The 15920-nt window shown below is 49.3% G+C and overlaps 1 protein-coding gene across 1 annotated transcript in view; it reads right to left on the reverse strand.

Moving 5' to 3' along the window:
- WDR19 (WD repeat domain 19) overlaps positions 1-15920 on the reverse strand; it is a 637672-nt gene that overhangs the window by 40341 nt on the left and 581411 nt on the right. Inside the window, exon 35 of the mRNA XM_086963976.1 lies at positions 2351-2427. Within this exon, the coding sequence (XP_086820102.1) occupies positions 2351-2427 (77 nt within the window). The remainder of the gene's footprint in view (positions 1-2350; positions 2428-15920) is intronic.

Below are 15920 nucleotides of genomic sequence, written 5' to 3' on the forward strand. Positions count from 1 at the left end.
CAAAAACAGAGTCAAAACCGGGAGAGCAGAAAGCAAAAACTCAGGGGAAACACACCAAAAGATGCCAAGTCTAACCCTCCATAATTACTTGAAAGTCATATTTAAACTTTTCCAAACAGGCCATAGCTTTCCAGGCTTGTCACTTGTGGTTCACACAGGAGGCCATATTTAATAACATTTAGGGCCAGATGTAGGTAATCCCAGATTACCGATTCTTAAATACCGAATCATACCGATTCTGTATTTAAGAACAGGCAAATGGGATGTAGGTAATTTTACCCAAAAATTACCGAATCGGTATTTACCGATTCGGTAATTGCCATTCATTCCTATGGACTTGGAGGCCCATAGGAATGAATGTCAATTACCGAATCTGTAAATACCGATTCGGTAATTGGGGGAAACATTGAAGGGTGGCAGGGTGTCACTTTGACACCCTGTTGCACCCCTCAATTGTGTATGGGTGCACAACATACATGCCCTGCGGGCAGGTATGTCTGCAACATGGCACTGAATCAATTTGAATAAAATTGCTTTTTGGGGGTGGTTTTCTTTATTTACCACCAACTTGTAATTGGTGGTAAATAACGAATCCCAAAAAGGGGAAAGCACTCATTTGAGTGCTCCCTACATTGCTAATTCGGTAATTTACCGATTCTGTATTTTAAAGCATCGGTATTTTACCGATTCCTTAAAATACAGAATCGGTAAATTACTGAATTAGCATTTTGGGCACCTACATCTCAGTAGCCTAATTCCGGTCAGTAATTTGGTAATTTCGGCCGTTACCGACAGGAATTACGCCTACTACATCTGGCCCTAAGTGTTGTGGTTGCATCATTTTTTTTGTGCGGCCATGACACAGAATGTTAGTTGGGATTTACAAAGACATGCAAATCAGATTTGCATGGCTTTCTATGGGATTTTTTCCCAAAAATAACCCAAAGCATAGTGCTGCCTTGCGTTATTTTGCATCAGGAAGGTGTTCCATGGATGGAGTATGGGTGTTCCCATGCATTCACCCATAGATTTTTTAGCAATACCAGATTTACTAAGGCGAGTAAACCTGGGATTGCGCAAAAATGCTATGCCTCCCTGACCCAGGCAAAATGAGGATAAATACCCTTAGTTCTTCTTGTTATTTCCTTTTTCTATGCCTGCTCCATTCTGCAGCACACATAGAAAGAAGAAAATGCCTCAATGGATTGTTTTTGTGCAGTAAGGCATCTCTTCCTGCACAAAAACAACCCAGCCCATACAGCAGGCACCCTTGCACCATGGTGCAACGGTTCGTACATTGGCGCTAGGCAGTGCACTGTGTACCAGAGGTAGAAGACAGCAGAAATGTGCACCATCTTACTAGATACAGAGCATTTCTGCTGTCTCTCTTGCTGCCCTGCTTTGCATGAAAGGTTAGTTAATCTGGCCCTAGTTCTGTAAAATTTTAGTATAGCTCTTTGGCGCTGGTAGGGAACGCTGACTCCATATCGACGCCAGACAAACAGCCAAACAAAACAGCCCACACACTGACCTGTCTCACAAGCCTGTCAGGCACTGCCAGACTACCTGATGGGCTTGTCCTATAATGTTCTAGGAGTTCAGGGAGTGTCAAAGGAATGGCTGAAAAACTTTGCAACACACAAATGTAAATACCTATAAATGGACTGTACACATTCAGCAGTTAGGAAACCAAAAATGAAGCACATTTTTGTAACTCTGAAGTGTGATGGAAACAAACAATTTAACAGAATTAAAACCAATCTAGACACTTTACTTGGAGATGCACAAATGATAAATTTCAATACATTATATTTTGTGTGCAATATAGTTTTATCAGTAAAACTGTATGTCTGCGCAAATATAGTGGCTATTTCAATGAAAAATGTGCTACCACACGATGCTTTAGTTACATTCAAATATTGCCCAGCTTCATGTCCACTAAAGCTAGGTGAGCTGCAAACATTTGTCGTTCTCAACATTAGGTTGTGGCTCCAAAATGTATGGGAAGCACCAGTCTAGTCTGTCCGGGCCTAGAGCTATCAGGTCCTGAATTTTCAGACTTGATAACTCCAGGCCTGGAGATACTGAGAATTGCAGATTGCAAGCTTTCATCCAGAGTAATCAGTCTGGGGATAATTCCACCACTCTACATGAGGGTCATAGTGTGTAGCTTAACAAACACATTACAGATTGCAAATAGAAACATATGATTTGATAGACTATGATCTGGAAAAACTGAAATTTTCTACATTACCAACCAATTCCACTCGAATATCAATGAATTTGGTGTGAATTTCCAGACAACAATGTTATTAAGTATCATGCAAACTAAAATGCAACTCATACTTACATTTTGAATTCAGAGTACAGAGCTGAAAAGTCACAGTGAGGGCAGACTGTCCAGTCTTCTTTGACCATGTGTCGACCCTGAAAAATATTTTTTTATTAACATTTTTCTATTGACAACTGTCATAGATGCATCAAGGGTGCAATCAAAACGCTTAAAAAATCAGCACCAAGTAGTGTATTCCATCAAAGCAGCTCATCGAGTGCTGGCCTCAGTATTAAGTCACACCTAATAGAACAAGACAACAACAAGGTCAGCAACCGGCGACATCCCATAATACAATAAGAGAGAAGGAGGTAAGCCACTGCACACGCCCTGTGATGGTCAAAAACACACATAAAGTTCACTGGCCAACTATAAGCAGGACCTAGACTATCCTCCTTAACCAGCCGCTCGGTAATGAAGCACGCCACAATTACTGGGTATGGCGTCATCACTGAATAGAATTGGCACTTCAGGATCTTGATATGGCTTTTTATAATCCTGAATAGGGTTTTCTGCGGGGTTCCTTTTTCAAGTAGAAATTGTTTGAGGTCAAATTGGCTGCTTACAGTTGGCCAACCCACTTTTATGTTGTTTTTGAGCAACTGAGAACAGCCAGCACCCCCAGCAAACAAAGAGAGGGACAAGGAGGGCTATATTTAACGGGGTCCAGTGTACAAGCCCTGAGACTATGTAAACAATGAAAGGTACGCTGTACCCCAGGGTGAAAAGAGTGAATGAACCGAGCAATGAGTGAAGGCCCCAACAAAGGAGGAAAGGGAGGGGAATCCTCCTTTTCGGAACTAAAACCCTCACACACCCAGCAAGCTAGGTATCATGCTTCATCATCTGGGGTTGCTCCTCGTCAGACTGGCGGTGGAATGTCTTTCAGGGCGGCCTCGGCCGCCTGTATTTTCACAAGAAATGCATCAGCCAATCTTTTGGCAGTCTTGACGATAAGGAATAGGAGGTTTTTAGTACACTTCCAGGATACCTGGCACCAATCCTGTTTGAATGGTCCATCTTCCAGGAAAATCCTTGGGAGGATGTTGACTATCAGACCATGTGGTGCAATATTTGCTCTCATGTATTCCGTCATTAAAGCCCCATGGATGGTGATCCTTAGCCAGTCTTTTTTCAGTTGTTTTATTATGACCCAGTCATCAGTCGTAGAGCCTGAGGCTGCAGCCCCCCCAGGGCGGGGCTGATCTCAAGGCGTCAGCTATTGCTTCTTCATCGAAGCTAAGCCCCGGGATATCCTCCATGTCTGGTAGGAAACCCTGCTATCCACACTCAAGGGAGTGTTGGTATAGCTAGTGTGAAGGTAATGGGCCAAGCAGTGTGCAATGCACTGTTGGTAACTTCTAGAGAGTCCAACAGGGGTTGCCGTGCAAGAACCAGCAAACAAAGAGAGGGACAAGGAGGGCTATATTTAACGGGGTCCAGTGTACAAGCCCTGAGAACAATGAAAGGTACGCTTTCTTGTAACAGGATGTGATCACACAGCCTGCCCCCCAATATCCTGTGGTTGGTAGACTCTTGACAACCACAAGGTGTAGATAGTTACCCTTTATAGGTCCTGATGAATTGCATTGTATCTATATGAACACATAGCATGAAACCTGTTAACCAACAAGTAGAGCATACTTCCCTGGATCATTGCACCAGTGTGTATTCTCTCCTCACTTTTTTAATAAGGTAGATGAGCACACCATTAAATTCATTCAGTGGATTTTCTGACCTTTTTTAAATATCACTATTCTCCTACATCTACACTTCCCTTAGGGCCCTCACACCCACAGCACCAACGGCAGGAACAAAAGATCTCCGGTAAAGAGCCCCTTTATGGGTGTCCGTCAGACATTGCACCGCCAGTCTGACGAGGAGCAAACCCAGATGATGAAGCATGAAACCTAGCTTGCTGGGTGTGTGAGGGTTTTAGTTCTGAAAAGGAGGATTCCCTCCCTTTCCTCCGTTGTTGGAGCCTTCACTCATTGCTCGGTTCATTCACTTTTTTCACCCTGGGGAACAGTGTACCTTTCATTGTTTAAACAGCCAGCACCCCTTCACTTGGTTCAGAAATGAAGAAGCTTTAAAGTATTATTTGGGGGAGGAGTTAAATATAGTATCTGTAAGAAAACTAACATTTCTTAAAAGTCCATTTGTCATCTTAAGAAAACAATGTCCTCCTAGTTCTGAACACTCTACTCTGCAACAGAACTATAAAAATTACCATGCAATGGTGTCTCTTGCACCACTTAGATAAAATAATTTTAGGTTTAAAGCATTTTTATTAAGACAAAAAAGGCATGGGGAAGGGGAATAGGAGGTTAAGGTTACATACAGTATGGCAAAAAAAAGAAGCGCATCGCAGGAGTGTCGGCCAATAGCAGTTCGGAGGTCCAGAAGGAAAATGCAACAAATGTGAGGCCATTAAGCAATCTGTATAACCCTCTCGTGCATCTCAACACCCCATCCTTAGCCACGCGCAAATAGCCATCAATGATCCATCAAAGCACAACAGCATACCCCCGAGCCCCCCACCCCCAATGAAGGAAAAAGGAAAGAAAACAACACCCCAACTCCCCCGTCCAGTGGCCCTGTATTAGGATAGCCCGCCCCAAACAGCCCACACCCCATCCCCCAAGATCTAGTCTTATGTGCACTCTAATCCACCGGGGCCGCCGGTGGCGTCAGCCTAAGGAGTCGAAGGTACCTCGGGCAGGTGAGTTCCCGGAATTCTGAGGACAGTAGCGCTAGGAAGGGTTGCCATAGCTCCTCAAACTGATCTACATCCCCAGCCACCGTAAGCGACATCTTCTCCATACCCAACACCTGCCAGAGTCTATGCAGCCAACCAGTAATGGAGGGGACAGTGGTAGTGCGCCAGTGGATAAGAATATTCTGGACCGCTGAGCCTAGCGCAATTGCAATCTGTCTACCCCTGCGTGACTTCAACGGATACATTAGATCATTAGGGAGGCCCAACAAAACATACGCTGGGAAGCGCGGCAGCTCAATCTCAAAGTGCCTATCTACCTCGTCCAAGACCTCCTTCCAGTAGGCAGTCAACACCGGGCAAGCCCAAAGAATGTGTGAGAGGGTACCCTCCTGTCCGCATCCCCGCCAGCAACTCTTGTCAGTGTGTCTACGCATTTCGTATAGTCTCTCCGGGGTGTAATACCAGTAAGTAGACACCTTAGTGAAGGTCTCCGTGAGACCAGTGCGGTATGCAGAGTGCCTCGCCCGATATGCAATTTGGTCCCACTCCCTATGGCTAAGTGTCCTTCCCAATTCTCTGTGCCAGCGCTCCCTCCCTGGGTTATGATAGTGGAACGGCGGGGGCTGAAGGAATTTATACAAGTCAGTGATCAACTTGGCGTCCGAGGTTCGGGTCACCAACCACCGCTCATATGATGTAATTTGGCGAGCAGCGGTATCGCGCACCTGGGGCTGGAGAGCCCAGTGTCGGACCTGCATATAGCGCAGTCTGTCCGCCTCCGTCAGGCCGTATTCCTGTCGAAGTTGTTGGAAGGGAAGCACGCCTTCCGGCCCGTAGATCTGGAAAAGCGCCCTGCAGCCCGCGCTCACCCAATGGGAAAAGGTCCCGGTTCCAGCCCCGGGGTAAAGTCCGGGTTACCCACTATGGGCGTGAGCGGCGAGGGGAAGGTGGTCAGCTCATAAGCCTCGCAAACCACATCCCACACCCGCAGGGGGACCCGTGTGACAAAAGAAGCGTAGAGGTTAGCAGGGCGATGCGCGCGGCGCAAGAACGGAACCTCCTGGAGGGTGCAACCCGCCACCGCCTGGTCTTGAAAAAGCCAGTGCTTGTCGGATTCCCACCTGCTCCACTCCACCAAGTATCGCAGTTGGGCCGCCTGAAAATATTTGCGGAGGTCCGGGATACCAAGGCCCCCCGCCTCCGGAGCAAGCGTAGAGAGGACCCTCTTCATCCGCGGTTTACGGCCTTGCCAAACAAAGCGGGAGATATCAGCCTGCGTCCTCTGTATCCAACCCACCGGGGGCTGGAGAGGCAGAGCACGAAAGAGGTACAGAATCTGGGGCAGCACCGTCATCTTAACCGCTGCAACACGACCCAACCACGACAGCAGGCCTTTGCTCCAGCGGCCAAGTTCCTCCTTGATCTTCCTGCTAAGGGAAGTGTAATTGGCTGTTACCATCTCCGGTAGTGTGGGCGCCAGCAGGATCCCCAGGTATGGCACCGTAGACGAGGACCACTGCATGGGAAAAAGGCGCTGAAGGTCCCTCCTGGTTTCCGCGGCCAGTGACACATCCAACGCCACCGACTTGCTCATATTCATTTTGAAGCCGGCTACACGTGCAAAGGCATCCAGTTCCTGGATGCACGCCGGGAGGGACCTCTTGGGGTCGTCTAGGGTCAGCAGGACATCATCCGCATAAAGGCTGACCGTGTGGACATATTGGCCCATCTTAACCCCAATGGCGTCTGGATTATCGCGGATCCTCTGAGCAAAGGGCTCCATGTAGAGGGCGAACAAAAGCGGCGAGAGGGGACAACCTTGTCTCGTACCGCGTTCGATGGCAAAACTACTGGAGCTACACCCATTGACCCGCACAGACGCCGATGGACTCTTATAATAGTTGAAGACCATGGTGCGGAACTTCTCGCCGATCCCCAGTTTCCTGAGAACCAGCTCAAGGTACGGCCAATGAACTCTGTCGAAGGCCTTCTCCGCATCAACTGATAGCAACATCCGCTCCCCAGAGACGCGCGAGGCCTTCTCTAGTACGTGCGTCACTCTCTTGGTGTTGTCCACCGTCTGTCTGCCGGGTACGAAACCAGCCTGGTCCGCCTCCACTAGTCCCGGTAGGTGTAGACCAAGCCTGGACGCTAGAATCCCTGTATATAGTTTGAGGTCTACATTTAAAAGCGAAATAGGCCTGTACGAACCACTCAAGGCACGGTCCTTCCCGGGTTTCGGGATGACTGATATCGTGGCGTTAAGGAGATCCGGGGGGATAGCGCCAGGCTTGGAGAAGGAGTTAAACAGTCGAGTCAGATTCGGGGCCACAGCGGTGCAAAAGGTCTTATAAAACAAAGCCGTGTAGCCATCCGGGCCCGGGGCCTTACCATGTTTCAGTCGCGCTATAGCGGAGATGACTTCTTCGACATGGATGTCCCTCTCTAGGTGGTCCGCCTGGGCGGAATCCAGCGCCGGGAGGGCCACTGACTCCAAATAGTCCTCGGCTGCTCGCGGCGAGGAGGGCTCCCCAGCATACAGTGCTTCGTAGAAGCCGCGAAAGGTTTCCGCCACCTCCTCGTCCCCAGAAGCAGGAACTCCGTCCGCACCCACCAGTTCCCTCACGACATTACGCTGTTGTGCGACCCGGAGCCGATGGGCCAGGAGCTTACCGCACTTGTCCCCCCCTGAGTAAAAGGCATGCTTCAGGCGTAAAGCGGCATACTCCGCCCTATCAAGATCCAGTGCTGATAGGAGCTTCCTTTCAATTGCCTCCAAACTCTCGGAGCCCCCGTGCGGCGATGAACCTGCTCAAGCTCCCTGACCTGCGCGGTCAGTTCGTCCCTTTTACGCTGCCGTTCCTTATTTTCGGCTGAGGAGATGGAGATAAATTCCCCCCGGAGGACCGCTTTCAAAGCCGCCCACTGCGTTGCTTGAGACGTGTCGGAGTTGCCGTTGTGAGTCAAATAATCCTGAATGACCTCCCCTATGCGCTTCACAACCGACTTCTTATGTAAAAGAGTATCGCGAATACGCCACATCCCTCGAGAGGGAGAGGGTCCCGGCCATTTGAAAACGCCGGAAACCGGCGCATGGTCAGACAGGGATAGGACTCCAATGTCCGCCGCCGTAGCGGCGGTGCACAGCGGTCCACTCACCAGGAGGTAATCCAGCCGCGAGTACGTGCGGTGCGCATGGGAAAAATAAGAGTAGTCCCTATCAGCGGGGTGCATAGAGCGCCAGAGGTCGTGCAAATCCATCTCCGCAATCCGATCCTTCACCGCGCGGGGGAGTTCCCCCGTCTGCGGGAAGCGTTGCGCCGACCTGTCCATAGCAGAGTCGAAAACAATGTTAAGGTCCCCTCCCAGGATAACATGGCGATCGGGCGAGGCAGTGACATCCACCAGCACGGAGTCTAAGAAACGATCCTGGTGATCATTCGGGCTATAGACCGATCCAACCGTGAAAGTTATTCCCCCTAGTCGCATGCGATATGCTAGGAGCCTCCCCTTCTGTTCGGTATACTTGTATAGAACCTCACCTCTAAAGGAGCTAGCTAAAAGAATGACTAAACCCGCACTCTTGTTCGCTGCTGAGGAGAAAAATTGAGTGGGGAACTTGGCAGAGCGCAGCCTGTGACAATCCCTGGGCAGCAAATGGGTCTCCTGCAGAAGGCATATGTCCGCCTGCGTCCCCTCCAGCAGTGATAGAATGGCCCTTCGCTTCACAGGGTTATTCAGACCCTTAACATTAAGGGTCACTACCTTTAAGAACGGCATTCCTCCCGGGGAACTGAGGCGCTATGCAACAAGCAAGGGATCTGCGGGCGGGGCGCATGGGGCAGGCGCGCGGGAAAGGCCAGGACAGGCCAGGCGTGGGCTTGGACAACATTGGACGGGACCCCCCCAACAACAAAACAACCCTTACTCCCTCCCAAAACACACTCAAGGCAACTAGCCAAAAACAAAAGCAAACACCCCATTGTCTCAGTCAAGCCCCAGAACGGGCAAGTCCGTAGAAAGCAGTAAAGTGGACGTTCAGCCACTCACCTCCAACCGCCCCTCCCCGACCCCCGGCCCCAAACCCAGCATCGTAGAAGCTAAGAATCTCTCCCCCCGGAGTGAATTTAGGCCGTCAAGGCCACAACATTGGAGTCGGCTAAGTTCTCGGCTGCTGCCCTCAAAGCATCTGCCATGTCCACCCTAATAGTAGGGGAATCAGGGCGACTCGCAGTCGCTGGTGACTGTCTCCTCGTCGACCTCCGCCGGCTCCGTCTTTCTGAGCACCTCCACGACGGCGTAGCTCCGTCTTCCTCTCCGTGGCAGTGAGTCCCAGTACTCCACAGATGTCCTGGAGGGAGCGCAATTGGTGTAGCACCCCATTCCATCGAAAGATCAGACGGAAGGGGTGTCCCCAGGAGTAGGGCGTCTCGTGTTCGCGTAGAAAGTCAGTGGCAATCCTGAAGGACCTGCGCTTCTGCAGCGTGATGGCGGAGAGGTCTTGGTAGAGCGCTACAGGCCGCTCTCTGAAAGTTAAAGGTTGCTTCCTCCGGGCCTCCGCCATGATGCGTTCTTTCAGTGGAAAATCGGGCAAGAACGCCAAAATGTCCGGGGGGGGGTGCCGATGACTGGCGCTGTCGGCCTACCCTATGCGCTCTGTCGATGCGGATAGGGAAGTCTGCGTCTTCCCCCAAGACCTCACGGAACAAGTCCTGTAGATAGGCCACCAAGTCGGTCCCCTCGTCCGCGGATGGGACCCCTCGCACCCGGATGTTGTTCCGCCTGGACCTGTTCTCGAGGTCTTCAGAGTGGGCCTGGAGCTCGACACATTGCTCCCGGAGACGGAGAACGTCCTGTTGGAGATGGACAATCTCTTCATCTCGGCGCTGGCTCGCCGTCTCTACCGTGTCAACTCGTTCGCCGAGGCCCTCCACCTCTCTGCGCACCTCACGGACTTCGCTGGCCACCTCTCTCTTCAACGTTTGGAAGTCTTCCTTGAGGGAGCTAAATAATTCCTCCATAAAGGACCTCGTGACTGGTGGCTCGCCCCCAGTCGCATCTGCCGAGGCCCGGGAGGATCCCGGCGACGGCTGTGTTCTGTCCCGCAACTGCTGGGCCCTGCCAAGCATGTCCGGCAGGGTGCGGTCTCCCCTTCTCGAGCCGCCCCTTCCAGTCATCGTGGTTGCCGCAGTGGACGAGGCCCAAGTCCGGCCGTCCCAGAGTCGCCCAGTCGCCTGTGTGCGCCAGACGTGAAGGCCACTCTGCAAGCAAGGGTGTTGCGTCACAAGCGACAAAATGGCGGCCCGGCCCGGGCACTACCAGTCGCGACGCCCGGCCAGTATGGCGACCGGGGGCCAAAGCCAGGGTCTCTCCTCAGCAAACCTCGCAGGAAGGTAGTTCAGCAGCGAAGGCGATGGCAAGCACCCACCAGCCCAAGGCGCAGACGGAGGCCACCAACTCCAGCTCCTCAGGGACAAGATGGCGGCAGGGTGGGGCCCGACCGAGCGACCCGGGCCGGCGGCACAGTTGGCGACCCTCGGGATATAGCGATCAAAGAAAGATTGTAGCCAATGTCACACAGTACCGTCGAGGGGCCAAGGTGGGCCGATCCCGGCGTCGAGGCCTCCGGTCGTCGGTCAAGGGGCCGGGGCTACACAGCGCAGAGTGTCGCAGTCACTAGTCGGAGGGCCATGGCGCGAACTCAAACCCAGAGTCTTCCGTGTCACCAAAACACCGCTCGTAGGGCTCCGCTATTCTCCGGTATTCGGCAAGTCCGGTCACCTTCGGCTCGTCAGCTTTCAGCACCAGGCCCAGCCGCGGCGCCTGGACAGCGGTGCCTGGAACGCACCGTCGTTCGCCCCGCCTCTCGGGCTCTTCTCCGTATCCAGATCTTCGACCAAACTTTTGAAATGCTTCCCCCGAGGCGATGAGGGTCAAAGTGGTATCAATGTGCGCGTCAGGTTCTCCGGCACACTCCTCTCGCCCACTGAGCAGCAGCGGTGGGAGAGAAGCGCTGAAAAAGGGGCTCGAGCTGAACTGGGCCGGAGGAGCTACGGGAGGAAGCGTCCGTTCACCCCGCCATCTTGGCCACGCCCCCCGATAAAATAATTTTATAGTAAATCCCAGTGTAACCTCTGAGGCAGAGAAAGTCAAACTGCTTAAAGTGGATATGCGGTTGAAAGAATGTGGAGCTCTTTGAAATTAACCATCATACTTGAACAGGAAACCACAGCTGTGTATTGCTACGATCTGTGTACAGGAGAGGCAGATTAAAAAATGGGAAAGACTATAGGGAAAAGTCAATAGGTACCACCTTCAGGACCTATTGGCTTTTCCGATGGTTTTTAGAGTTGTTGTAGAGCACACCATGCTAAAGAATACTGAATTATACATTAAGGGGTACCTTTACTATTTTTTCACGCAGTGTGGTATGCAGGGGCACTTGCTGTGCTGAATTGCATGAAAGGGAGAGAGCAGAAATGCCCCACTGTGGGTTGCCTAGCTCCAACACATGCATACCAACCAACCATAGTGCAAGGCTGCCTGCGTTACAGACATACAGGGATACCTTCCCGCACAAAAACAATCATCAGAGACCTATTCCTTTTTCTATGTGTGCAGAATGCAGAACACATGGAAAGATGAAATAACAGGGGGAGGGCGGTGGGAAACAACTAACAAGGTTGAGGTAAGGGGGCAATATGGAGCACGTAGGGTGGAATAAAGGAGCAAATGAAAGCAAGTGGTTGAAGAAATGGATGAGCTGGCGTGGGGGAAGTAGGAGCAACACGGAGAGTGTGAGGATGATGCATGCGGAAGAAGCACACAAGCGAGACAGCAAGAAAGCACATGCACTCTCATTGAGTGATGAATGAAACAATAAATTCCATGAATGTGAACAGTGAAACATTACAAGTCATCTAGTCCAAAGGATGGGAAGGAAGATATGCTCCAAGGTATGCCAAACACAAGAAGATGAAAGAAAGCCATGGAATAAAAAGCAAGCAAACAAGAGTGAATGTAAAGAAAACCAATGGCAACAAAGGGGCTGGCTCCAAGCCCACTGTGAGGTTTTGGTTTGGAGCACTGGAGGTCTTTTTACAACAGACAGCTAAAAGCAGCCTCTAGGTGAGACCTCAAAACTTCATTTGAGAGGCAGCTCTAAAGTAAATGTAACCGATGTAGGGATTGAAGGGCCTCCCTCTTCTCTGGGCCCCAGTGCCACTGCATCAGCTGCACCACTAACAGCTACGCCTGTGGATCAAGTAATGGCAAAGAAATGGGGGAAAAACCTTTCAATACATTTAAAAAAGAACTGTTTCCAGAGAATGCACAAATAAAACGTTCTGCCAAAATTAGGATTCCAAGATGTGCAAACATTACTGCAGAAGGAGTATTTTCCTCAGAAAAAAAATGATCTGGCATTCAGTTTTGCAGCATCATTCCAAAGCCATTTCCTACATAAAGCACCAATGTCATGCCATTTTCCCACTACGACCCTCCATATGAAAAGCATAATTGGCACACCCTTCTTCTCAGTATGTAAAGTTCAATTATGATACTAGTTACCATACACTCCCGCATCCCCTTAGAGTGTAATGCACAATTACCATATTAGTTGCCACGCATTCCACGGCAGTAGGTAAGCATTATTGTCAACCCAGCTCCAATCCTCCCTTCCCAGAGGAGCCCTAATGGCAAATATTTTTGATATACAGTTTCCAACCCCAGAATGCGAAGTACCATTGTCATAATGAAAAAAGGTGCTTACCCTTGGTAACGCATTCTGCAGCAGACATAGAAAGAGCAAATCACCATTATTGATTGTTTATGTGCAGGGAGTTGTCCCTTCCTGCATATAAACAATCTCCCCTGCAGCGCAGGCACCCTGGCCAATCGTGGCAGGGTGCCCGCGCTGGCTCTAGGCAGCTTTTTTTTAGGTAGTGCTAGGAGAAATATAGCAGTGTGCCTTATTCATGTGAATATGGCACATCCCTGCATTTTAAAAAATGGCAGAGCTCGGTGTTGCCAAATTTGGCGTACCACCGCACTCTGACATTTTTTGTAAATATGCTCCTGCCCATTGAAACATTGTGCTAAAATAAAAGCCATCCTTGTGTCCGATAATCACAGATTTTGTTTTAAGGATCTGAATGTCACAATGAACTATGTGAGACCAAAGAAATCTCAGTTCGCTGAGCGGGCGGATGGAAGGGTTGTTAAGGAATATGCTGCTAGATCCGGTCTCTACCAGATAATGTGTAGCCAAAGATAAGTAACTTGTCCATCTGATAGAGACATCTAGTCACAGGTTCCTTACTTTAGATACCAAAGTCATACCATGCCCAGAGAAGGGTCTGCTAACTGATAACATTAAAAGCCTCCTGCTAGAACAGAACCAGTCTAGACCAAGGGAAAATGACTGGACATTCATAGTAATGTCGATGAGCAATAACATACCCTACCACGTAAATTCCAGTGGTCGTAAGACACTAAAATCTTGGTAATAAAATATCTATGTTAGTATGACAAATCTGGGTCAGAAACCAACCAATAACATGAATATAAAACTATTTGCACAAATAATGGGATCCAAACCCATGCATTCTCATCCCACAATAACTGTGGACAGGACCACGGTACCAAAAGTCATACAAACACTAAAAGCATGGGGAGAACATTACCCATGACAATAGGACAATTTTGCCAAATGACCCCTTGAATATAAACCGATTTAGTCTTCTATGCAGGCCCGAACCACGTGTTCAATACTTGTGAAACACAGACCAGTAGGCCATGCCACTGAACAATACCTCTACACCATATTAATGCCCGATCTAGCCAGAAATGCCCTGATAAATTAAAAGAAGTCAAAGACAACAATATTTACTATTGGTATAGAAACAATCCTACCGTAGGAAAAACAACTAGAGTTAATACAAATACCTCTAGGAAATCCCTAATATTTATACTGACATAGAAGTAAAATAAACACCTACGCATGAACAAAAGAAAATTCCTTTACATAGATATAAATAAAAAGCCAAATAATCAGCAGAGAATACTGACATAGCAGATTGGAACTATAATGGGCTCATACCACTTAGGAGAGCTACCACTTAGGAGAGCAACAGCCATCCAACCCGTCAGAGTAATGCAAGTTGCCTGAGACACTACCATTAGGTAATAGTAGTACAAAGTTGAATCTGATATTAAGTATGAAAACGAAAAACCTGGATAACCTAGCGAAAACCAAGGTTAGTAGGTGACCTTACTCAATGAATAGAGCCCCATCTACAGATGATCCAGAAAAAGTCCCCCATACTGAAACTGCAAATTTTAAAGGATTCCACAAATAAAGAATCCGACTGATCTATTAAATAAACATCAATTTGCATATGTCATCTAGGGACCACACTTCTCAAAGGGTGAACCCCACTAGAAGAGCAACTAGAGTTGAGTAAATGGTGAAATTAGTTGTCCCCTAGAAAGGCAACGATCCTGTGTAATAGGAATACAAGTCATCTACAAAAAGCAGAGCTATGAGGCAAATGCCTATTCCCCTCATGGACCAACATATATGAACACCTTCACACAGTGGCGTAGCAGGGGTGGGGGGATGGAGCTGAGCAAGTTGCACCTGTCGACTACCACCATCCCCCCGCCTCGAGAACAAGTCGTCTGGAAGCTGCCACCCCCGCTCTTAACTGCACCGGATGGCAAACTTAGGGTCCGCCCCAGATGGCAGTAGGTCTAGCTATGTTACTGCCTTCATAGAGAAGAAAAGGTACACCATTAGGCACAAAGACACCCCCGCTCTTACCTGCACCAGGCAGCAAACTTAGGGTTTGGCCTGGGTTGCAGTAGGTCTAGCTACGCCACTTCCTTCATAGAGAAGATAAAGTACACGATTAGAGGGCAATGTCCCTCAGAAAAGAAGAAAATCTTTAGCAATAACGCTAAGTGTTAAAACAACCCCAAATGAGTGAAGAATATTAAGTGCCCTTCATAAAGAACAAGTTACTTACCTTAGGTAAAGATATATCTTAAGAAACATAGGTTAGTTATTGATACCTTACCTTAGAATTATGCCCAGGCGTCAGACTAGCTCTGGAAAGTTTTTTTGTCAGCAGTACCCCTGCGCGTCGGAAGGTGGCGTCGGTCGACTCCACATTCGTCGTCGTTGGGATGACGTCGCAGTAGCTATTTAGACACTGCCTTCGCGCACTGATGTCAGTTCTGTACATGACTTTCCATGCCAGAAGCGCAGAGCCATGCAAGACACTGACCACTGGTGTATAAAACTAGGGCTCCGAAAGAAGTCCTTAACCCTAGAAGTCAGTTCCCAGAACGAGGAGGATGGGTGGGGTCGTAAGGAATCTATAACTAACCTAGGTTTCTTACAGATATATCGTTGCCAAAGGTAAGTAACTTGTTCATCTGAAAGACATAGATACCCCAGCAATACCAACAGCGGAGGTGGGTCTGCAAACCAAGTTCACACCAGGACGTCCTGGAGAACAGACTGGCCAAAGAAGCTGTCTCTCCATACTTGGCTGTCCAGGCAGTAGTGTTTGGTGAACGTGTGCAGCGATGCCCACGTAGCTGCATGACAGATGTCATTTAGGGGGACTCCTCGTCCCAAAGCAGAAGTAGCTGCCGTCGCCCTGGTGGAATGGGGTCGCAGCCCCACTGGAGGCTCCTTCTTTCCCAAAGAATAGCAGGATTTGATGCACAGAACGACCCACCTGGAGATGGTCCGTTTGTGCACGGCCCGACCTTTCTTAGCGCCCACATAACCAACAAAGAGCTGGTCGTCCACCCGGAATTGCTTTGTGCGAACCAAGTAGAAGGAAAGTGCATATTTTG

Source organism: Lissotriton vulgaris, chromosome 3_2 (genome assembly GCF_964263255.1).
Source record: "Lissotriton vulgaris chromosome 3_2, aLisVul1.2, whole genome shotgun sequence".
Lineage (NCBI taxonomy): Eukaryota > Metazoa > Chordata > Amphibia > Caudata > Salamandridae > Lissotriton > Lissotriton vulgaris.